Source organism: Erinaceus europaeus, chromosome 2 (assembly GCF_950295315.1).
Source record: "Erinaceus europaeus chromosome 2, mEriEur2.1, whole genome shotgun sequence".
Lineage (NCBI taxonomy): Eukaryota > Metazoa > Chordata > Mammalia > Eulipotyphla > Erinaceidae > Erinaceus > Erinaceus europaeus.
Genome location: NC_080163.1, coordinates 31,540,054 through 31,564,599, shown reverse-complemented (window position 1 = coordinate 31,564,599; position 24,546 = coordinate 31,540,054). Strand labels below are relative to the sequence as shown.

Here is a 24,546-nt window from a genome sequence, read left to right as displayed (position 1 = left end):
GAGCAGCAAGGACAGCCTCAGGGGAAGTGCACGGAGGGTGCAGCAGTGCTTTGGCTTCTTCCTCTCAAAATGAAGAATAATAAACAGGCAGCTCTGTGTTATATTTAAGTGTGAAATTTAGGGTTCATTCATGGCATCAAGTATGAAATCAGAAAAGTCATCAAGAAAATAATACATAAGGTTGTCACAAACTTCACATGAATTTATTATAAAATGAAAGAAGACAGAAAGTAGTTTTAATGAATCCACTTCCTTTATTGCAGTAACTTCTGTACAAAGCAGCAACTGCAATACTCCACATTAAAATATTAGAAAAGCATATGACTTAATAGTACATTATTATCAAAATATTACATTTCAAACTTAGTAGATAAACATCCACTAGAGCTCAAATCTTTAAATTATTTTCATAGACTTTAAAAACATGTAACAACAGAAAGCATACAAAAAGAATGTAAAAGATAAACCTAAAATATAAATGTAATAATGTAACAAATAAATATCTGATTTAATTAACTGTTAATCAGCTTAACACCATCATTTTCTCTAAACCCATTGAATATTTACCTAGAGAAATAATAAACTGTCAAATGCCACTGCATAATTATTTCCAAGTTATCACCAATGATTAGAACTAAAAACAATTTGGCATTAAAGTAATCCAGCATAAATAATATAGAGTAGAACAGCTTCAACACTAGCTAGCATCTTTAAGAATTGTTGAAATTTATTAGAATACTACAACAACCTTGAAAATGATGAACTGGCATCTAGTGTTAAAGAGAAATTAATGAATTTCTTTAAAAAAAAAGTAAAAAGTTTCTTACATTATTTCACAGACAATTTTACCCTCCTCCATTATGCATATTTAGATATAGTTTATGTACTCTATACACAACGTATGTCTGATAAATGACATTTGGTTCCTGCAGTGCAGATCACATGTTTTCCTAAATGGGAAAAAAACTTAAAAAAAAAGTAACTGTACCTGTGCACATTTCAGGATAGCAGCACTCAGTTCATGCCTTATTATCCATTTAAGAAATTCTGATATATTTCTAACTGAACAATGACATTTCTATTGTCTCCCCTCCCCAATACAAAGCCTGTAATAAACAGAATAGTGATGTGAGTTGTAATGTGGGGAACAACTGGAAAAAACAATCCAATGTTGTATTCTGAACCCAAAATCATTGTTTCCATTTTTATATTGATTTAGTTTATACTCATTCAGCAAAAATACTGCACTATTGAAACAGCAGTTTATGTTTATATCAGATTCAAGATAACATGCATAAATACTCCAATAAGATGTCTACCAATAAGCCCAGTGAACATTGCTGTAGATGAAATGTCCTCCATACTCTAACTTTGAAGTTAGGTGACTTTCTCATAACCACCTTCATTCTCCATGATACCTAAGTCAGTCAACCTAACTTTGAAGTTATGTTTACTGAAACAAATGTTAAACCAATGCATCTTGATCAGTTTAAAATGCACAAAACCAGCAATATAAATGTCACTATATATACACATATGCATCTGTGTATGTAGACATATATCTCTTGAAATGTTTTAGGAAATCCTTCCTCAAATATGAAATGAAAAACTTCATATTAATAATTTATATAAAGCTTTTAGTAACAGTACATGTGTACTGCCAAAACGGTATTAATAAGACTATGACATCAAAACAGACATTTCCAAAGCACAAACTGGCAGTTTTCTTTAACACAAAAGTTTTGAAGTATTAAGAATGGATTCAATTTAAATGTTCAGAATATGTTCAAACCTGAGTATATTAAGACTAAGTTGCTTGACAATTGAATGGAGCCTAAAAACACTTCACTAAGAAACCAGTGGTCCATTTAACCATTTGATGAAGCATTAAGTATTTTAATGATTTATAAAGGGTGTACAGTATAATGAAATTCCATAGTGTTCACTGAAATAGTATATTAAATGGCACTGCTTTATCTAATTTTCCTCCAGAATTATTTTTAACATTTACATCTCACAGAATTGAGAAAAATTCTAAATTGATACATATCTCTCTCCTAGTAAAAATGATCGAGAATTTCTGTTTAAAGACTGACAATGCTATTTTTTCAGCATGTCACATTTAAGTACTGAATAAATCATTAACCTTCCATACAGTTTCAAGAAATAATAATCAAGGTACAAATAGCCAATCAGAAGTTAAAAAGAAAAAGGTTTATTAGGCTTTTTAGGTCCTTTTGTCTTTCTTCAGTAGGTCTACATATATACGTACTCATACAAATCTAACCTCAGGTAACAACTTTTTGGTTTCTCTTTCTTTCTCATTTTTTATTAACTTACCCTAGTCTTCACCTTTAATAGCTTCACAGACATATTTATAAAAAGTAATAGAAAACATACAGTACTTAACATTAATTGGTCAATGGAAGAAAAAAAAGTGTTCATTTGACTTTAAGGTGGAAGAGACTAGAAATAAAAGTAGCTGAAGGCAAAGTCTGACATTCTATAAATTTATAAAAGAGGATATATGAATGAAATTTGGTTAATTTCAGAAGGCACCTCAAGGCTAAAGGCTTTTATACTCCTTTAATCAATCAAAAATGACACACTTATTGCTGTTCAAGTAGCAAAGAAAAAACTTTACTCTCATGAGTTTTTTTCAACAATAAGAAATTCCCATTCAGCAAGGCTGACAAGACATAACTGACTGAAAACTGAAGTCTCCATACACATATCAATGGAGGAACTTCCTGGTGTGCTTTCAAATTAATGAAATAGTGAAAGAAAAGTCACAGTTTGCCACTGTGATGTCAATGTGTCGCTGAAGGTTCAGTTACTTCTCTAGGCACTCAAGTACCATGTGGAGGGTTGTCCAGTGTGTAGAACATTTAAGAATAGAAGGTAAGGACACTCTGATGGTTCCCACGAACTAGGAGTATAGGGGGTAGGTCCTTAGACAGAACTTCTAACCATGCCATGTAGAGGGCACTGGACACAGCACCTTTCCGTGCAACTGGGAGACTCCTGGTATCAAAAACAAAACAAACAAGCAGAAATGCAGTTAAATAGAGGAAAATGTAATTGTAATTATAAATTAAATCATAATAACTAAAAATCATTATAGTCAAATAGATTAGAATTTCCCACTCTGGTGCAACTGGGAGACTCCTGGTATCAAAAACAAAACAAAATAAACAAGCAGAAATGAAGTTAAAGAAAAATGTAAATGTAATTATAAATTAAATCACAATAACTAAAAATTATTATTGTCACATAGATTAGAATTTCCCACTCAAAAAATAACCTGCATGTTCTGAAGGCATGCACTCTGCTAAGTGATCTATCTCTAGGTACAATATTCCAAGTCTGAACAAAGGATTTAAATTTTTTTTCATAAAAACATCAAATAAATATTCCTATAAACTATAAAACAGTAATAGTTAACATTAAGACTCAAACTTCACCTTCTTCGATATGAACAGGATTAAAAAGAAAGGAATGCATTCAACATTCAGAAAGCAGAAATGATAACATGGGTAAGTGAAACCCAAACAGAAATCTATTTTATTTAACATTTTTTATATTTATTTATTTGATAGAGACCACCAGAATTCAAGAGGGAGAGGGCTCCATACCACCACTATGAATCCATTTCTCCCAGTGGCCATTTTTTTCCTTTTCCCTTTAATTTCTATTTTACTTTATAGGAAAGAGAGAAATTGAGAGGGAAGAAGGAGACAGAGGAAGAGACTGAAAGCCACTTGCAGACCTGCTTTGCCTCTCATGAAGCATCCCCTCTGACAGGAAACAGGGCTGGAACTCAGGTCCCTGAACATGGCAATGTGTGTGCTCAACTTGGTTGGTGCGCCACCACCCAGCCCCTATTGGGTTATTACTGTGAGGAAGCTGTCTGGGGTTCACATTTTTATTTTATTTTATTAGTGATTTAACAATGATCAACAAGATTGTGGGATAAGAGGGTTACAACTCTACATAATACCCACCACCAGAGTTCCGTATTCCATCCTCTCCACTAGAAGCTTCCCTACTCTCCCTCTGGGAGCATGGACCAAAGATCTTTATGGGGTGCAGAAGGTCAGAGGTCTGGCTTCTATAATTGCTTCTCCACTGGACATGGGTGTGGTCAGGTCGATCCATACCCCCAGCCTGTTTCTCTTTTTCCCTAGTGGATGAGGGCTCTGGGGAGGTGGAGTTCCGGGACACTTTGGTGAGGTCCTCTGCCCAGAGAGGTTAGGTTGGGGTTCAAACTTTAACTTGAACTCTCACACTTCACATAATTTTTTATAGTTGTACTGTTTCCAAAGCTGGGTAACTTTTATTCTCATAAATATTTATTTTTGTCATCACTGCGGATTCACTGTTCCAGGATAACTTTTTCAGGTAGTGTGAGTATAAGAGATAACTGCACTGAAGCTTCCCTAAATGCAGTGGGGGCTTGATTCAAATCTGGGTTGTACACCAGGTAAAGCAGTATACAATTCTAGTGATTTTGTCATATGTATTTATGAGAGAGCCAAACATCACTTGGGCACACACAATGCTGACAATGAAACTCAGGACCATATGCTTGAGAGTTCAACACCTCATTTACTCCGCCACCTCCTTGGTCAGTTCAGAATTTTCATGACATTGCTCAGCTCTGGCTATGGTGATACAAGGGATAGAACCTGGGACTTTGGAATCTCAAGCATGAAAGTTTTTTTTTTTACATAACTATTATGCTATCTCACCTGCCCTATATAAAACCTAATAGTGGGAAGGATAAAGAAAAGGAAAAACTTCACAATACATTATAACATTTAGATTCATATAAATTCAAGACAAAAAGCTGTTTTTCTTCCCTCCTATCTTAAATGACTTAACACATGCCTACAACTAAGTATACTTATTTTTTTTGACTCTTTCTTTTTCAAATAGAGATGAAGGGAGGAGGAGAAAAAAGTAGCACCACCACTGTGTGGCCTGTGCCATGCATGGTACTCCCATGCCGGGGATTTGTGCACAGGTCCTTGATCAAAGTAAAGTGCAAACTCTACTGGGTGAGCTATCTTCTGGCCCTGTAAAGTATATTTTTATTTATTTACTTATAGCTAATTGCTTTAGTAAAATTCTGAGGAATGAACTCAGGGCTTCATGCATGTGTAATATTGTTGAGCAGCTCGCTGGTTCAGTTTTTTTCTTTTTCTTTTTTTTTTTTTTTTTTGCCACCAGGGTTATCACTGGGGCTCGGTGCATCCTGCACAGCTCCACTGCACCCAGTCATCTTTTACCCCCTTCTTTTTGACAGAGGGTGAGAGAGACAGAGAGATAGAGAGACACTATGCCTTCCCCAACCATGGTCTAATTTCTTATACTTTATTTGTGACAGAAACAAAAGGAATATATACCATAGCATCATTCCATGTCTGTATCCATGGTGCTCCCTAGTGTGCTAAGGCTTAAACTAACAGCTTCATGAGGAGAGTAAGGGAAGTATTCTACAGGATGAGCTATTTCTTGTCCCAAAGTGTATTTCTTAAATGTCTATTTTTCACCTTAGAACCACCATAATTATGTTTATATATATATATATAGCAAGGAATATATTCCAACTACATGTATCATAAAATAGCTAATAAAATATTACCCAAGCAGTACTTACATGACAATGATATTAGCTGTGCTTGAATGTTCCTTTAATAATTCATTTAGCCTGATCTGTCTATATGTCTGAAATGAAATACGGCACATTTGAAACTCAAGAATCCAATATGACTCATAAAGTTATAAGACAAAATGAAGCCAACATGAATTTTGGTGTAGTAAAACGTTATCTATTTAAAAAGTCACTTTACACTGTCCTCAAATATACTACTTAATTTTACTTAACACAACTAGCTCTTCCTATCAAATTATAGTTCTTTGTATTTATGTCTTGAGTATTGAAATTTTAAATATTAAAAAATTAAACTTAAAATTTAAGAATTAAAAAAATCACTCAAAAGTTTAATAAAAGAAAGCAGAAGATAAAATTAACCTTGGTCTTGTAAAGTTCAATCTCATTATCTGTTATTCTCCAGGGCTCATCATCTTTCATTTTATCTGCAATATCTTGTTCTTTATCATCTTCATGAAGTCTGTATGGCTCAATCATTTCATCAAAAGCTACAATACTTAAAAAAAAAAGAACGATGAAATTAACTTACTTTAAACTATAATAAGATCTTAAACATTACATTTCCTTAAGTAGCAAGTCTCATAACAAAGCTCCATATATAGTTTTATATATGAGGAAAATACATCTGACCATAATTATAACTGAAAAATTAGTTTTTATGCCAGGGATTAAACCCAGTTTCTACATTTGTGAACCAAGTATTCTATCACTGAGCTAAAATAAATGATCTATTCCAGCTTCTTGATTTATTTGAATTTACCTAAGAATAATTAAAATTAAGACTGCTAAAATAAATGTCATTATAACAACATCTATATAGAATTTTCACGTAGAATATTCCAAGAATCTTCTTTGCCTCTTGACATTTCTCATATAACTTTACAGGTAAATTCGCAGAGCCTCCTAATTTACTAATATAACAAAACACTGAAATGTAGTGCGTATATATGTGATAGGGTTTCAAGGAATGTGACTATAAACAATGAAAATTTGAAGTACATTATGAAATTTCTGTGGCATTAAAATGCTTTTCAGAAATTACTTATATAGTATTTACTGAACACTCAGAAAATTGAGATCACTTTAGACTTTCTTTGATATCTAATAGGGATGTCAACTATAGAGATATGCTCTAGTACAAATAACTGGTGCACGTGTAACTAAAAGCAGGAATAAAACTGGGTATTCAGATAATGTTGATCAATCTGTTACTAGTGTCAAAGGAGGTCATACATTAGAGGTTCCAAAATTTGTATAAAGTAATTCATCTGATAACTTACTTTTCTTTCTTTGGTTTAGTATTAATATCTCCTAGGACCATGATATCAGAGAAATCTATCCGGAATTTGCTAAGTAAAGTTGCCATCCTAAAACAAAAATATGTACCATTAAAATACATGAGGGCTATACATAAGCAACTATTGGGCTGTGAATCTATCTGAACTGATTCTCACTGTTGATTCACAAATTATGTTTAAATCCCTTGAATGGAACTTCCTTTTCAATTTTTCTACTTTCTCTATTTTAAGATTTTTTTTTTATTATTATCTTTGATAGAGACAGCAGAACTCGAGAGGGAAGAGGGTGGTAGGAAGGGAGAGAGAGACCTGCAACACTGCTTCATCACTTGCAAGGCTTTCCCCCTGGTGGAACTAGTGCCTTGAACCCAGGTCCTTTTGCATTGTAACATGTGCACTCACCAAGTGGACCACCACCCAGACTCCTCTTCCACTTTCTCTAGGTTATTAGAATTTAATAATGGATGGATTGGGCTAGAGAGACACCTCACCAGGTAGGGCATGTGTGTTGTCATGCCTGAGGCCCAGATTTGAGTCCCCAGTAACACATGGGAGTGCTATGGTTCTAGGGAGAGTTATGCTGCAATGGTTTCTCTCTCTCTTACTATCTGAAATGGAAAAGCAGCCAAGAAACAATGAAATTACATGTCTGTAAGCTCTCAACAACTTAAAAAAAAAGTCAAATTTAACGGCAATTAGTTTTTATTAATGTTAGTTAAGAATGCTTATTTCCCCAGGCTCCCCACCTGCAGGGGAGTCGCTTCACAGGCGGTGAAGCAGGTCTGCAGGTGTCTATCTATCTCTCCCCCTCTCTCCCGATTTCTCTGTCCTATCTAACAATGACAACATCAATAACAACAACAACAACTACAACAACAATAAAGAGACAATAAGGGCAACAAAAGGGAAAAAAAAGAATGCTTATCTCAAGACCCACACATGACTTCAAGTAAAAGTCTGATAGCAGATTTAATTTTCAGCATTTTGGAGGTGCAGGCTAAAAGAGTCATAAACATGTTTTTAGTTTCTAACTTTTCAATAAATGCCATTCAATAGGCATAGTTGACAATTATAGTAACAACAGGAACATGAAATATATACAGGAAAAGTGATTAAAAACAATTTTATTCTAAGTGAAATATGTTTTCTAAAGTAAGATTATTTGAAAATGAACTGTTCAGGTTTAATTTTTAAATCATTACTAGTATAGTATCACTAAATTACATAGTTCATTATTTGAAAGGTTTAACACTGACTTCAAGTCTACCGTAAATCTATAAATACACATTTTTTTGTATGTCTGCTTGTGTTTATAGGGACCACAAATGTAAGTAAAAAGGTATAAATCAAGTTTCAGAATCTGCTAAATGGTATCAAGGATATTATGATTCAGGAAGGAAACTAATAGGAGTGGGCTAATGGGGGAAATTAGGGAAGGAGTGAGAAGTACTGAGAACAGTACTGAGCATAAAAGTATTTTAATTGAAGGTAGGCAAATGAAAACTTGTAGTAGAGAGGTGAGCCTGTGAAAGATTAAACTCTGATTTCATACACATATAGGAACTAACGAGAAGGTTAAACTGAAGTATAAGGTGCAGCTAGGGGAACAGAAGTCAAAGGACTCTGGTATTTCCAAAATGAATAGTGCCATCTGTTGCAAAAACTCATGACTTTTACTTCAACACTATATATATAATTTGAGACAGAATTTCACTCAAGAGAAGGCACAGCACCACTTCGGTGCATTTAATGCTTAGAGATCAAATTCTGAGTTTTAGGCATTCAAATCCTGCATTATACATTCAACTACTTTTCTTATGATTTTAAAAAGCTGATTAACACTTTTAGTCATAAGTATATAATAGAGACAATCTCTAAAAAGACTTATTATGGGGAGTCGGGCAGTAGCGCAGCAGGTTAAGCGCACGTGGTGCAAAGCACAAGGACAGGCATAAAGGATCCTGGTTCGGGCCCCGGGCTCCCCACCTGCAGGGGCGTCGCTTCACAAGCGGTGAAGCAGGTCTACAGGTGTCTTTTTCTCCCACTCTGTCTTCCCCTCCTCTCTCAATTTCTCTTTGTCCTATCCAACAACGACAACAATAATAACTACAACAATAAAACAACAAGGGCAATAAAAGGGAATAAATATATAAAAAAGACTTATGAAAATATTACATGCAAGTCAAACTAAGTATATGTGATTTAAACATAAAAATTAAATTAAATGAAGTTTTGTGTAACTATAGTTTTCAGCTTCAGTTCAGAACAGCAATATGACTAATATTTACTAGGTGGTCTAAATTTTAGCTTAACTATACAGCAGTGATGAAGTTCTACTAGATAAATGTCCTTCAGATTAAAATCAACTTACGCTCTCCGGTCATGGTCTATTCTGTTTATTTTTCCACCAATGAAAACTCTGATCTTACAATCTTTCCACTTTTTCTTGGTAGTCAGAAGGTAAGGTATCAATAAGGTCAAACCTGAGTCACAAAATAAAGCAAACAATTTACTAAATGCTACTTTCCTCCATTAAAAAGTTTAATTTAAAGTTGTCTCCAAAAATACTCTCATTACCACATAATATAAAGCTTGCTTTTTTTTTTTTTTACCATTTTGTCTTTCCTAAAAAGTTAATAGGGAGGCACAATGGAGTGAGATCATAGACAGAAGGTAGCAAAAAGGAACATGATTTTGTCAGATGGGAGTTTAATCAAATACTTGAGGACTGAGGAAATGACAATACTCATTAAAGACAGTGAGGTACTATATCTCATCGACACAAGAAAGAGAAAAAGCTGGACTGAGTTTTAGAACTGACTTTGTATCATATGCCTAAACTTAAATGCATTTCTAAGTTTTGTCCACTGAGTGGACCTGACAATAGTGACACCCTAGTGGGAAGGAATATATCCAGTATGTTTATCTTGGTTTTAAAATATAATTTTTCTTTTTTTTAAATTTTTAAAAAATATTTATTTTCTCTTTTGTTGCCCTTGTTTTTTTAATTATTGTAGTTATTATTGTTATTGATGTCATCATTGTTATATAGGGCAGAGAGAAATGGACAGAGAGGAGGGGAAGGGAAAGACAGACACCTGCAGACCTACTTCACCACCTGTGAAGCGACTCCCCTGCAGGTGGGGAGCCAGGGGTTTGAACCGGGTTTCTTACCGGTCCATGCCATCCTTGCACTTGGCGCCACGTGCGCTTAACCCGTTGCACTACCACCGGACTCCCTAAATACAATTTTTCACTGAAAGAAACCAGGGTTCTATGACTAAAGGACCAAGGCTAGTTTAGCAAAAGTATGAAACTGAGTCTAGAATGTCTTATTGTATTAGGAAATGATTGGGAGATGACAAATAGACAAAAACTAGTCTAAAAAGGATCCCACTGGTTGAATATTAAGAAAGTAAGCCTCTTGCTATCTCTAGGCATGTTGGCAAGTTGGGATGGGGTTCTACGTGCAATTTCTTAGCACTATTTTCACAACTACAGTAAATTTATCTTTAAAAGTATGTTAACAACCTTACCTCCATCATCAAAAAGCCACCAGACATCAATTGTATTCTTCCCTTGCTTTTTCTGAAATTGTGTACTAGCTTCAAGAAGCTTTTGATCAGCCACATTTAAAGGCACAGCAGGGCCTTTGGATTCTAAGAGATTAAGAAAAAAAAATCAAGAAGGAAAGCAAATATTAAAGTCTACTTAGCTGAATTTCTAGGTACCTAACTTTTGTGTATTCAAATATTTATACTGCAAAAATCAGCTAAAGGCATCCATCATATTCCTTCAGTTTGCAATTTAAATATACTTTTAAAATGGTTACAGATAAATATAACTTTACAATAGCTAAACAAATTCCAATTATCTTGCCTACTTTCTAACATTCCCAAGCATTGTGAGTGAAGGAGAACTATTCATACAATTATGAAAAGCTTAACTAGCTGCAACATTTTGATTTTTGAAAAGCTGTTTTATTACAAGTTAAGCTTAGGCTTGCCTATTTCACAAACATTATTTCATAATCTAATTTCTTAATAATTTAAAGGTGAAGGGTTTTAAAATAAAATGTTGTCTGTGAATTAAAAGACAGAGGAAATGGAAGACATACCAAATACAATTTCACAATCACAGTGAGACCTTTTATTATAAAGAAAAATACTCTCCCTTTGTCTTGACCAAACTCTTGTGCCCACAATATATAATGCATAATTCTAAAGTCATATAACCACATCTTTCTTTGAACCACAGAAAGATGGTGGGAATTCTTTGGGAGGGAACCCATTTGCTGCAGTTTTAAAGAATACACCAAGGAAGGTCACATCTATAGTGCCAGGGATTAAAAATGAAAAACAAAGAACATAAAAACACTGGCCTATGAGCAAGCAAATGACTACTATGAATTGCCTACACCAAAATTTTAAAAACAGAAATCCAAAAGAGGAAATCTGATTGCTTTTGCAGGATGTCTATCATTCACTTTTCATGCTGCCATGATGTAATGCAAACATGATGAATGATTTTGCATGATGAAATATGGCTGCCAAACCACACTGCTCCGTAACTCTCACCTCTATCTCCTTTTCATAAAATTCATGTACGTTGACATGACTGTGTATCTCCCAAACGCAGCAGGACTGTGAGAAATATTGTGATTTTTGAAATGAAAAATATATTAGTATCAAAATTAAGGACGTGAAGGGGTTTAACTGATGGCAAAGAGTGCAAGTGACACTAAAAATAGATTTATTTCAGTGTCTCTAGTAATCATCTAAACCATGCAGTTTAAAATTAAAAAATTAACTTTCAGGCTAAGAATATTTAAAAATGCAATGATGACTTAAAGGAATATCTCTGATATATCACCCCTTCCCAGGAAAAGTTAACTCTCTATTTAGGACTAATGACTGTTTTTCTGATCTGCAATTAATAAATAACTGTAATATCACCTCACCATGAAAATAAAAACTAAGGTAAAAAAGAAAATAATAAGGTTGGAGTCAAAGAGTTAACAGTATGGAAAAAGGAACTAAAATAAAAAGATGAAAAATGCCTGCCTTTTTTCAACAGTGGTTGAGTTGGAGTCTTGCCATCCTCTTCCTCATCTAGATTATGTTTAAAAAACACAAAACATAAGTTAATTGCCTTTATAGTAGTAGAATAATGAAAATGTAAATAGAGCATATTTATAAACAAAACATGTGAGCTTACTGTAGTTACTTAGCTCCTCAGTTTCCTCATTTGTAAAAAAGGTGAATGATACCTACCTCGTAAGTTTGTTATATTGCAAGCTTTAAAGCTGTTTGCTCAGTGCCTCCCATAAAATCAGTATCAGAGGGTGTTCTCTCTTCCCTTTCATACTGTGTATGCCTTAGTAAGCAAGACATACATAGCAGTATTTATGACTATAAATAACTACAACAGAATTTTTCTAATTCTGAAAACTTTAAACCTGTATAAACTTTGCTATAGTTTCTACACTAGTTTGAAAATAGTTGGGCAAATGTCAATACAAAAGATATATACAAAGAAAGCTGAGTTAATGCTACTTTTTAAGTGCCTACTGAGGATCAGGAACCACTTCAACTATGATATTTAAATGTATTAAATCTGAATGTTCTTAAAAGCAGATAACTGATAGTATTTGAGTGATAAAACACTTATAAGTATAGCTATGGACATGTTATATTCCTTTGAAGGAACTCAGAAATGTGAAGGTAGTGTGAGTATTAAAAATAAGTTTAACTAACTAAGTCATTTCTTTACATTTTAACATTTTAAATATCCAGTGTATTATATAAATATAATGAATTTTTAAGATGCAGCATGCATTAGTGAATTAATATATGGATATCATCTACTATATAGTGGGAGGCACTATATGTTTGATAAATATTATTTCTTCCCCTCCCACACAGCTTTACTTAGATTCTGTAAAGAAATAATCTGCTCAATCTGTTTTAGGCAAGAGATAATTAGAACAACAATAAAAAAGGTGTGTCTGTGTATGAAAGAATGCATACTATAAACTAAAAATAAATGCAGGAACATAAGGACAGTTAGCAGATTCTGTACAGTTTTGAGATGAAACAAAAAATTTAATCAAGCCAGCAAAAAACTGAAAGAAAAATGGGTTTCAACCACTACTATTCTAAGCAAACAAGGCAAATAAGGAGGAAAGAAAGAAAAAGGAATGTGAATCCTTCTAGAAGAGGTCAATTTCACAGAGATAGTACTTGTCCAAGGTTGTTAATTTCAGAAAAAGGTCGGCAATTTACAGGAATCAAAAGTAGGATATGGTTTGATGATTTACAGTGCAGATTTTTTTTTCCTTGTCAACTGGAACCAGGACAGATGGAGATACTAGACTGAACAGAGGTAGGAGAGTGAGGGTGGGAGAGTTAGATTTGGAAGTCATCTCTCTTTCCTTCTTAATCATGACAGATTTATAGACAAAATAACTGGAAGTCTCATGAGATATGGAAATATTTTGTGGCTTAAATCACGTGAGCCACAAGGAACATTATATTTGTAGTTGTGACTGAACAGTTTAGCAATCAATCAAGAGCAAGCAGGTTTCTCAACAGACTAAAAAATGAAGAGTAAAATTGCTATTTGCTGCATTTGTTTTTTTGTCTCACCAACTGCATGTGCACTTAATGTACAATTATTCTTACAATCTCAGCAAATAAAACTCCTGATATTTAAATATCCTGACTTATAAAATGAATTTTATGAACTCCATTCCTTTCAGTTTTATTGTATGTCCACACATATTACTCTTTATTACCATATTTCTTTTCTAGTTCAGTTTTAATCTAGGCTTCAAATTAAGATGGTGATTTAAAGCACGTAAACATGAAAGCAATGAGGGCAAACTAGCATATAATTAATTAGCATGGTTTCAGTTCTATAATCTAATACCTTGAAAATAGCTAATAACTTTTTAGTAAGTTTTGAAAACCATAAAATTTACCTTAGCAACATGAAATAAATAATATATTTGAGAATAAGCCCATGATAAAAAATGATACATAAAATTTTCTCAAATTAAAATTTTACCATCAATGGAGTTGCTTTAAATAAATTACCTTTATGTGTAATGTTTTTTTCCTCAGTTGGTTTGGAAGGATCTAAATCAGATTTTTTACTGTACTCAATACTTAGTACCACATCCTTGCCACCAGGAGATTTCTCTTGTGATGACAATAATTCTTCTGCAGATATGGAAACATTCACTTATTATCTAAATCTTATTTAACTGTTAAAGAAAGTATCATAGTACACATAAATTACATTTTAATGCCAATTTTATTGTAAATGATTTATTTTATATAAACAAAGGTTCAGTATATGTGAGACGTGTGAAAAACATGATCTGGTAGACAAAAGAATGATGTATAAAATGTGACTCTCAAGTCATTTATGTATATAAAACATGTAGCAATATTCTTTATAAGGTGACAAACAGTACTGCAATGTTATACCCACACCTACTGAGCCAAGCTAAAGAGTACTCCTTTTCTAAATGTATGACAAAAGTATCACTTCTTCATTTTCATATCAGAGATATGCTAAGTTCTGGCTTAAGTTCTGGTGGTACTGAGTACTGAAACTGGGATCTTTCTAGCATAACTGCTATGTTACTACCTCAACCCCAAGATTTATGTATTTTTATGACACAGAGACCAGAGCACAGCTTAACTGTTAAATATGTGGTATCAAGGACAGAGAGACAGACCAATTTTAAAAAGTTACATCATTCCAGATGAGATTTGTAGAATTTGGCTTATTAATGATGGTTGTGAGATGAAGAGCATAATGGGAAATCTCTGGTGAAGAAAAGCTCTGCATTGGGCTAACAAGATAGCTCACTTTGAGTAATGTGTTTGCTCTGACATGAATTGGACCCTAGCCACACCATACTAAGATAGCTTTGGTGCTATGATGTCTGTCTATCTTTAAAATTCTGCAAAGAGCAGTGATGCAGTATTAATAAGAAAAACAAAACAAAAGCTTCATCTTGATTGTGGTGGTATAGTTACATGAATCAATACGATATATAAAAGGTAGAGAAGCACACATACATATGTACAATTGGTAAAATCTGAGTATGGCATACAGATCATCCTAATGTCAATATTAACAGTTTTGATAGAGAACTATAGAGATGCAATAAGTTATCAGAGCAAGGTAAATGAAAGGCATGCAGGACCTATACTATTATTTATAGCTTCTTATGGGTCTATAGTTAATTCCAAATGAGAAATTTAAGGATATATAGCATCTATTTCACATACAGAGTAAATCAGCATGAGAGGTTGATTTTCATTATTATGCCACTATGTATCCATGACATCCATAAGCATGAATGTGTCATTTTTTTTCCAGAGTATTTTGTTCATAACATTTTATTAATTTTGCTAAATATGCAATTGTAACTAATGTTTCTCTTAAGCATATTCTTTTAAACCAGAGCACAACTCAGTTCTGACTTATGATGGTTTTCCAGGTTTGAAACAAGGGTTTTATGAGTCTCAGGCATAAAAGTATTTTGCATAATCACTATGCTATCTCCTAGTCCTCAAAGTTATGATTTAACTGAATTGTACTGTCTTCACTAACAATCACTAGCCATAATCTGTATGGGTCCACAGAAAAAACAAAAACACTTGAGGAGCCAAATGTATCTGATCTTAAAATGCCACACAATAAGTGTGACAAACAATAGAAAGTAAATAAACATTTGTGATATAAATTACATGCATTTCTAACAAAACAATGTAGTTTATGTGTTTAAAATTTTAAAGACTCATGTAAAACAAACTTACCTTGTCCCTGAAGATGAGATATATCAAGACCTTCTTTTAGGCGGATAACCACTACTCCATATTGTATGTCAAATGCATCACTGTAAAAAGAAAAGTTGAAAAATTCGTGTCCCCTAAGGAATCAACCATATCCATCCCAAAATATCTGTGTATACTTATGTTCCTAACAGCCTAATTTGTAATAGCCAAAACCTGGAAGCAACCTAGGTGTCCAACAATAAATGCATGGCTCAGAAAGTATGGTATCTATACACAATGGAATACTACTTAGCTATTAAGAATGACAAATTCACCTTCTTTACCTCCTTTTGGAGTATGAAGGAATCATGTTAAGTGAGATAAGCTAGAAATAGAAGGATGAACATGGGATGATCTCACTCTTAGAAGTTGAGAAATAAGAACAGGAGGGGAAATACAAAGCAGAACTTGTACTGGGTTTGGTGTATTGCACCAAAGTAAAGGACTTTGGGATACAGAGGGTTCTCAGGTCCTAGTACATGATGGTAGAGGAGGACATAGGCTATGGGTGAGAGTGTTTTGTAGAAAACTTAGAAATTTTACATATATATCAACAACTGTATTTACTATAAACCAGTAGTCTCCCCCAATAAAAAATATTTTATAGAAGTGGTTAAAAAGTAGTCCTGAAGAACCATACTATGTCATTATTTAATTTATTCTAGTTTTAATCACAGGGAGATTATTTTGACCTTATTTGTAAGGTAAGCTAACTAAAGGTCAAAGAGATACACTAAAAAAAAAAAAAATCAATCAACATGTTAACATTCCTCAGCTGTATACTGAAAGATTATTTAATATTAGAAAAGAAATAACTTCAGCCATTAGTATCATATATGGGAGTACCACAGAAAACAATAACAGAATCCCATTTATGGTAGACAAATGCATTGTTGTCTCTCGCTCACTTCTCTCTCCCAACTAAATATGAATAAAAATTGGGCCAGGGAGGAGGCTCAGTATTACTATATGTGTGCAAGATCCTAAGTTTACTTCTTGGTACTGTATTAAAAAAAAAAAGAGCACATATTACCATGTGCAAGGACCCTGGCTGGTTCAAGCCCCTAGTCCCCACCTACAGGAGGGGAAGCTTGACAAATGGTAAAGCTGTGATGCATGTGTCTCCTTATTTCTTCTCTTCCCCTCTTAATTCTGTCTCCATAGAATAAAGGAAATTTTATATGAAGAAATATTTTATAAAAAGGTGTGAATAGTTCTGTCTCATCTACATCTCTATGAAAAAGAGGCTAGCGAAATAGTTTACTTGGACAGTATTGTGCTTTACCATGTGCAGGACCCAGGCTTGAGCCCAGCTCCTATAGCATTGAAGGAAGCTGTGGTCTCTTTCACCCTTTGTCTCTTGAAAAAAATGAAAACAAACTAAAAACCAAGAAACAAAAAGACTACCTCTGGCATGGTATAAAGAAAAATAATTTTATGCCCTATAAAATTATCTGAATGAAATAGTTTCTTGTAGTAAATTCCAAAATAGTAGTAAAAAAGTAGTTTTCAAGATTCAGAAGAATATCTGGCAAAAATAAAACTTATTTTTTACATTTATTCAATTCCAATAAGTATTTGTGGTTGATTAGACAGATCTGAAAAATTAATAAAGAAAAAAAATAATCATTGGGGTTAGGCAGTGGCACATTAAGTTGAGAGCATATACAACCCTGCAGAAGGACTCAGGTTCAAGGGCCCAGGTCCCCACTTGAAGGGGGAAAACTTCAGTGCAGTGAAATAGTTTTGCAAATCCCTCTCCCTTCCCTCTCAACATTTGTCTCTCCCAGTAAAACAAACAAAGGAAAAGTAAAAATTAAAATTAAACAATGATATAGAGTAAGATATAAAGATGAAAGCAAAATTAATCCACTAGATGTATTATTTTTTTGCCTCCAAGGTTTTCACTGGGGCTTGGTACCTGCACTACAAATCAGTCCACTGCTCCTGGCAGCCATTATTTCTCCACTATTAGTGCTGTTGCTGTTGTTGGATAGCACAGATAGAAACTGAGCAAGGAGGGGAAGACAGAAAGGGGGAGAGACACAAGGACCAGTGTAAGGATCCTGGTTCGAGCCCCAGCTCCCCACCTGCAGGGGAGTCGCTTCAAAGGTGGTGAAGCAGGCCTGCAGGTGTCTACCTTTCTCTCCCCCTCTGTCTTCTCCTCCTCTTTCCATTTCTCTCTGTCCTATCCAACAATGATGACAACAATAATAACTACAATAATCAAATAACAAGGGCAACAAAAGGGAATAAATAAATATAAAAAGGGGGGGAGAGAAAGATAAGATACCTATAGACTTGCTTCTCTGTGAAGTGACAACCCCTACCTGCAGGTGGGGAGATGGGGGTTTGAACTGGGATCTGGGATCCTTGTGTGGGTCCCTGCACCTCACACTAACCCGACTGGCCCCCCACCAAATTTTTTTTATTAAATCATTTTTAGATTTATTTTTGACAGAGAACGAGACAGGCTAAGAGGAAAGGGGCAGATAGAGAGGAAAGGAAAGAAGGAAGGACGGAAGGAAGTAAGGAAGGAAGGAAGGAAAGAATGAAGGAGTCTATGATACTGCTTCAGCACTTGTGAAGCTTACCCCCTGTTGGTATAGATCAGGGACTTGAACCTGGGTCCTTGTGCATGGTTATTTGTGTGCTATGAGTGTGCCAAGTGCCCAGTCCCTCCACTTTATACTTTCTGAGTGGGAAGTTAAAGTGATCTAAATCAAAAGTAAGTTTTCCAACAAGGGATCACTGCAAAACAAAACAAAAACAAAATAACACTGGAAAGTGAGCATTAAACTCAGAACTTGTACTACAGGGTATAGAAAATAAAAATAGGTGGCTTTTTAAAAAAATGTGAACATGTTGATGAATGAACCAAATAACAGCAACATTAGCTTGAAATATGCAGACCAAGACCTCTGAGGTTGCGGTCCTACACTCAGCATCAGGTGTGATAATAATAACCGGGCTTTGAAGGTGATGGGTCTGGTATTTGGGAACTCTGCTCCATATTACCTATACGAGTATGAAAAAGCTCACTAACAAGGGCTGGAGAGACAGCATAATGATTATGCAAAAGACTCTCATGCCTATGGCTCTAAGATCTCAGGTTCAATTTCCAGCACCTCCATAAGCCAGAGCTAAGCAGTGCTCTGGTCTCTCTTTCCCTAGAAAGGAAAAGAATACAACAACAACAACAACTCACTAACCTAAATGAAAAGCCAGAGTACACATGTACCTGCATGTGCATGCATATGTGTTTGTGTGTACAGACAGAAAAATGCTTTCAAACAGTCAAATTACTTTTGTAATTCTGTTACTTCTTTTATTAAAAGAGACTATGGACTTCAAAAAACCAGTATAGACTTCCAATATTAACTCACTGAACCAACTATGTTATTGAATCAAACGAATACTTACTGAAATAAGTTTATATACATATCTACATCCCTCATGTCTGCTTGCATCCAGTCTTTTTTAAATCCAAGTACAAGAGTATTTGGTTTCATACGCCCAAGACCAGCAGCCTAAAACATAGGAAAAAAAAAAAAAAACAAGCAAAAAACACCTTAAACATACAACTCCACAAAATGTTTTAAGTGATGAGTCTTCCAAATAGCTTCCAAATTTCCAGTTTTAAAATTGTACCCTATCAAATATTCTTGAGTATTCAATACATGCATTAATAACATATTTATGGTTAAATAAAAATAAAAGATAAAATTCCTGGATGGTTCTAAAGGTACATTTTTGTGCTCCTATAATTTATTAAATTGTACATTTAATAAACGAACATGACAAAGCTATTCAATATAATCTTAAGATGTTCCAGTCATAGCAATAAAGAAAGAAAAAAGGATCCAAATTTATTTATTTTGTTTTTAATATTTTGCTTTTTATATTTATTTATTCATTCCCTTTTATTGCCCTTGTTGTTTTATTGTTGTAGTTATCATTGTTGTTGTTGTTGGATAGGACAGAGAAAAATGGAGAGGGGAGGGGAAGACAGAGGGGGGGAGAGAAAGATAGACACCTGCAGACCTGCTTCACTGCTTGTGAAGTGACTCCCCTGCAGGTGGGGATCCGGGGGCTTGAACCCGGATCCTCATGCACTTTGCACCACCTGCACTTAACCCCCTGCGCTACCACCCGACTTCCTAGGGGTCCAAATTTAAAGAGAAGCAAACTACCACTATTTCTGAGGACATGAGAGTATGTGTAAAGATTCCTAAATAATCCAGTAGAAAACTCTTAGAAATCATTACCTTTACAGTGAGGCTGCAGGCCACAAAATTAATATACAGAGATCAGAAGCATTCTTCTATTTAAAGAATACATGAGAAAAAAATAAATGAAAAAAGCAATTGGGTAAGCAATTTTCCCCCAGTCCCTCATTGACATTATAGTATATGTCACATTGTGGTTATCTACTAATCTGCTAATAGATATTAAGGTCATTGTTATTTATTTTTTGTCTTTTGTGAATAATGCTACAAAAGACTTACCTAAAAACTTAGAATAAATTATAGAATAAGAGAAGTATTCCTTGCCATGTAATAATACATAATGTCATTTAAATTAATTTAAATTTATTGCTTTATGGGGGGTGCAGATAAATAATCAGAGTAGCACTCTGGCATATGTGATGTTGGGAATCTAGCTTAGGAATTCCTGCATGAAAATGTGGTATTCTAATCACTGCACAGCCCCAGACCACATTACGTCATTTTCAAAATATTCTATTTATGTAGGTTTCTTTGAAGGTAAGGAAGATAGCATAATGGCTATGTAAAGAGACTCTGGTGCCTGAAGCTCCAAAATCCTAGGTTCAATTCTTCATACCACCATAAACCAGAGATGATCAGTGTTCAGGTCCCTCTCTGTATCTTTCTCTGCATTTCTCTTTCATTAAAATAAAACAAAACATATTTTTAAAAGTTTCTGACTTCCGGGAGGAATAGTTATGGAGTAAAAGCGAACAGAATAGAACCCCCCCCTCCCCACCGCACAAAACAACAAATATTGAGACCTACTGAACTTAACTCATCAAGCTACAGCTAAGGTATCTGCAGATGCACCGCAGCCTCAGGTGTGCGCTTGTGCATGTGGCTGGGGTGAAGAGTTCAGGATTGAAACCAGGCACACAGAAGTTAAGAGCTCCAACAGAGGACAATTTTCATTTTCCCTCTATCTGCAGCAGCAGTCAAGGAACACACAGTGCTGACTGTGAGAGAGGGGCACCTATGAGCTTTTAATCCATGTCCTTGGGGTGTTGGTCTACTGAACTACTGGCAAGGACACAATACAATAGCAGGGGACATTTTTGACCAAAAGGAGTCCTGTCTGTCACTAAACCTATGTATACATACATAAAGGTAATTTGCTGCAACTGGCAGCAAATCATAAATTGAGCCCTGCTTCTCTGAACAGTTGCCACCTAGTAGCAACCCCCTGAGGCTTGCTGAAATCCTACACACACACACACACACACACACACACACACACACACACACACACACAAACTAAAGGAAATAACAAGAATCAGAATCCCAGCCCCCAAACCCTGCCACCCAACATATAAACAAAGCAAAGCCCAGTGAACACAACAGCACCACCTGCTGGCAAGAAATAACCAGCACAGTAAATTCATAAACAGAACTTGGACTGGGTTTGGTGTATTGCACCAATGTGAACGTATGGGTGGGGGGTGGGTTTCAGGTCCTAGTGTATGATGGTGGAGGAGGACCTAGGTTGGGGTTAAGAATGTTTTGCAAAAATTGAGAAAAATTACCAACCACATGCAGCAACAACTTTAAGCCATTAATACCCCAACAAAAGGGAGTAGGGCTGTAGTGCAGCGGGTTAAGTGCAGGTGGTGCAAAGCACAAGGACCAGCTGAAAGATCCTGGTTCGAGCCCCTGGCTCCCCACCTGCAGGGGAGTCACTTCACAAGTGGTGAAGCAGGTCTGCAGGTGTCTATCTTTCTCTCCCCCTCCTCTCTCCATTTCTCTCTGTCCAATTCAACGACTAACAATAAAACAAGGTCAACAAAAGGAAATCAATAAAATAAATATTTTTTTTTAAATGCCCCAATAAAAATTAAAAAATGGAAGAATATATTGATGAAACACTACAGGGCCTCATCAAAATTGTATTTGAAGACTCCACCCCATGAGCAAGAGAAACAAAAATAAGATTGAATAAATGAGTCTATTATCAATATCCATGTCCAGAGGAGAAGCAATTATAGAAGCCAGAACTTCTTCCTTCTTTTCTTCTGCACTCCAAAAAGAATTTCTGTCCACACACCCAACAGGGGTATATGTTAAGGGAAGAGGACATGAGGGCTCTGCGCTCTGAACTCCAATATAAGACCAGGAGTGTCTGTGACCAGGAATTTCTTTTTTTAATTCATCAGTTTTTTTGGCCTCCAGGGTTATTGCTGGGGCTCGGTGCCTGTACCACGAATCCACTGCTCCTGGAGGCTATTTCTCCCTTTTTGTTGCCCTTGTTTTATCATTGTGGGTATTATTATTGTTGTTATCGATGTCGTTGTTGGATAGGACAGACAGAAATGGAGAGAGGATGGGAAGGAAGAGATGGGGAAAGGAACACCTGCAGACCTGCTTCACTGCCTGTGAAGCAACTCCCTTGCAGGTGGGGAGCTGGGGGTTTGAACTGGGATCCTCTCGCCAGTCCTTGAGCTTTGCACTACGTGTGCTTAACCACTGCACTATCGCCCAACTCCCTTTTTTTAACATTGTGTCCAACAACAGATGTGTGGCTGAGCAAGGAATCTTTGTTTTTATAACATCACTGAGAGAGAAGAGAATATGGTAAACACCAGAAGAAGTAAGACACTTTCTCTTATCTGAGAGGAAAGAGGATAAAAGAAGGACTCTTAAGAAATAGTAATAAGAGTAGGTGTGACCTAGAAAGGAAGTGAAAGCAGAGGCATACTGATGAATAAAAATGGCATATATGTATATGATATATGGCCTTGGGAAAACGTTGGCAGTTTCTGCTGGAGGGGAATGGGGGCATAGAACTCTGGTGATGGAATGGTGTGGAATTATGCACACCATTATTATCTTATAATTTTGTAAGTCATTATTAAATCACTAATAAAAAATGGAGATTTGAAAATGGGATGAGAATCAAGTTGTAAAGAAGCTAGTCCTAGGACTTGGATGTACAAGTTTCCAAATTCATCCTCCCCCCCCCACATCTTTAATGGAAAGAAAGAAAGAAAAGGAAAAGTCAAGTACACAAACCAGAAATCAGTAGTGCTGTCTCACCTGCAAAGTAACAAGCAATGCAAATTCTTCTGCTTCACTACAGACCTAACCTACTAAATCATTCCAATAACAGGGTCTAGCAGAATGTATTTTAACAAGGCTACTAGGTGACTCTGATAAGTCTAAGAACCAGACAAAGTTTAAACATGCACGTTAAAAAGTTGATATATTATCTTGAAATTGTTCAGAACCTTTAAAATGTCCATTTTTCTTAACACTCTTTTGGATCTGAAGTTTACCAGTATATATAATTTCTTCTCATATACAATTTTGCTATATGATCATAATTTAAATTTTCTATAACTAGTGATTTTTCATTGAAACTACCTCTATTCCTTTTTCATGACTGAAAAATAATAAAATTGCCATGAAGTTGATATAGCTTTCATCAGACTGTGTTAAAATTTTCCTCAGAGAGCAGTCTGGAAAACCCTCACAAAGTTTTTTCACAAGAAGTGGACCTATCCTATGACATGGCAATCCCTCTCCTGGGGGTATTAGCCTAAGAAACCAAATGCACACATCCAAAAAGATCTGTGTATACCCATGTTCATAGCAGTGCAATTTGTAATAACAAACTGTACACCTAGAAGCAACCCAGGTGTCTGATAAGTGACTGAGTAATTTGTGACACACACACACACACACACACACACAAACACACACACACACAGAGACACACACACACACAATGGAATACTACTCAGCTATTAAAATGGTGAATTCATATTCTTTACATCATCTTGGATGAAGCTTGAAGAAATCATGTTAAGTGAGATGTCAGAAAGAACGATGACTATGGGATGATCTCACTCACAGACATAAATGGAACATCTAGAAACAGAACAGAAGGGAAAAACAAAGCAGAACATTGACTGGACTTGGTGCACTGCACCAAAGTAAAAGAACCTGGGGTTGGGGGAAGGTTCAGGTCTTGGATGGTACATGATGACAAAGGAAGAGGAGGAGGAGGAAGATCTATAGGGGGTTAGACTGTTATGTGGAAAACTGAGAAATGTTACACATGTATAAACTACATTTTATTGTTGACTATGAACCATTAGTCCCTCCAATAAAGAAAAAAAATATATCCTCAGGTATTTTCTTAAGAATGAGATTTTCTAGGATATTTACAACATTAAATTTGAAAGGACTTACTAAGCTGCTATGCTTAAGTGGCTAGCCAATATGCTCTCCACCATATTTAGCACTTTCTAATGAAGATTTAATTGTGGTTCACCTGATGATTAAGGAAAAAAGCTGCACTATGGTTTTAATTTCCTGTCATTTGGGTTTCCTCTTCCTTTCAGATTTTCTGTTCCTTTACTTTTATCCAATTCAATAACTGATAAACTTTTCTCTTGATATTCTTATAACATGTTATGGTTCTTTTGGTCTGTGGCTTCCTATTTCCA

At 35.2% G+C, this 24,546-nt stretch overlaps 1 protein-coding gene across 2 annotated transcripts in view; it reads right to left on the bottom strand.

Moving 5' to 3' along the window:
• Window positions 1-231: 231 nt before the first annotated feature.
• SLC12A2 (solute carrier family 12 member 2) overlaps window positions 232-24,546 on the bottom strand; it is an 84,926-nt gene continuing 60,611 nt past the window's right edge. Inside the window, exons 18-27 of one of the 2 annotated variants that reach the window (XM_007527850.3) lie at window positions 19,254-19,360; window positions 15,813-15,892; window positions 14,073-14,198; window positions 12,039-12,086; window positions 10,512-10,634; window positions 9,347-9,458; window positions 6,958-7,044; window positions 6,038-6,173; window positions 5,663-5,730; window positions 232-3,024 (exon numbers count right to left, since the gene is read on the bottom strand). In XM_007527850.3, the coding sequence (XP_007527912.1) occupies window positions 2,889-3,024; window positions 5,663-5,730; window positions 6,038-6,173; window positions 6,958-7,044; window positions 9,347-9,458; window positions 10,512-10,634; window positions 12,039-12,086; window positions 14,073-14,198; window positions 15,813-15,892; window positions 19,254-19,360 (1,023 nt within the window). In that variant the 3' untranslated portion in view covers window positions 232-2,888. The remainder of the gene's footprint in view (window positions 3,025-5,662; window positions 5,731-6,037; window positions 6,174-6,957; window positions 7,045-9,346; window positions 9,459-10,511; window positions 10,635-12,038; window positions 12,087-14,072; window positions 14,199-15,812; window positions 15,893-19,253; window positions 19,361-24,546) is intronic. The other variant, XM_007527859.3, reaches the window with a different exon arrangement.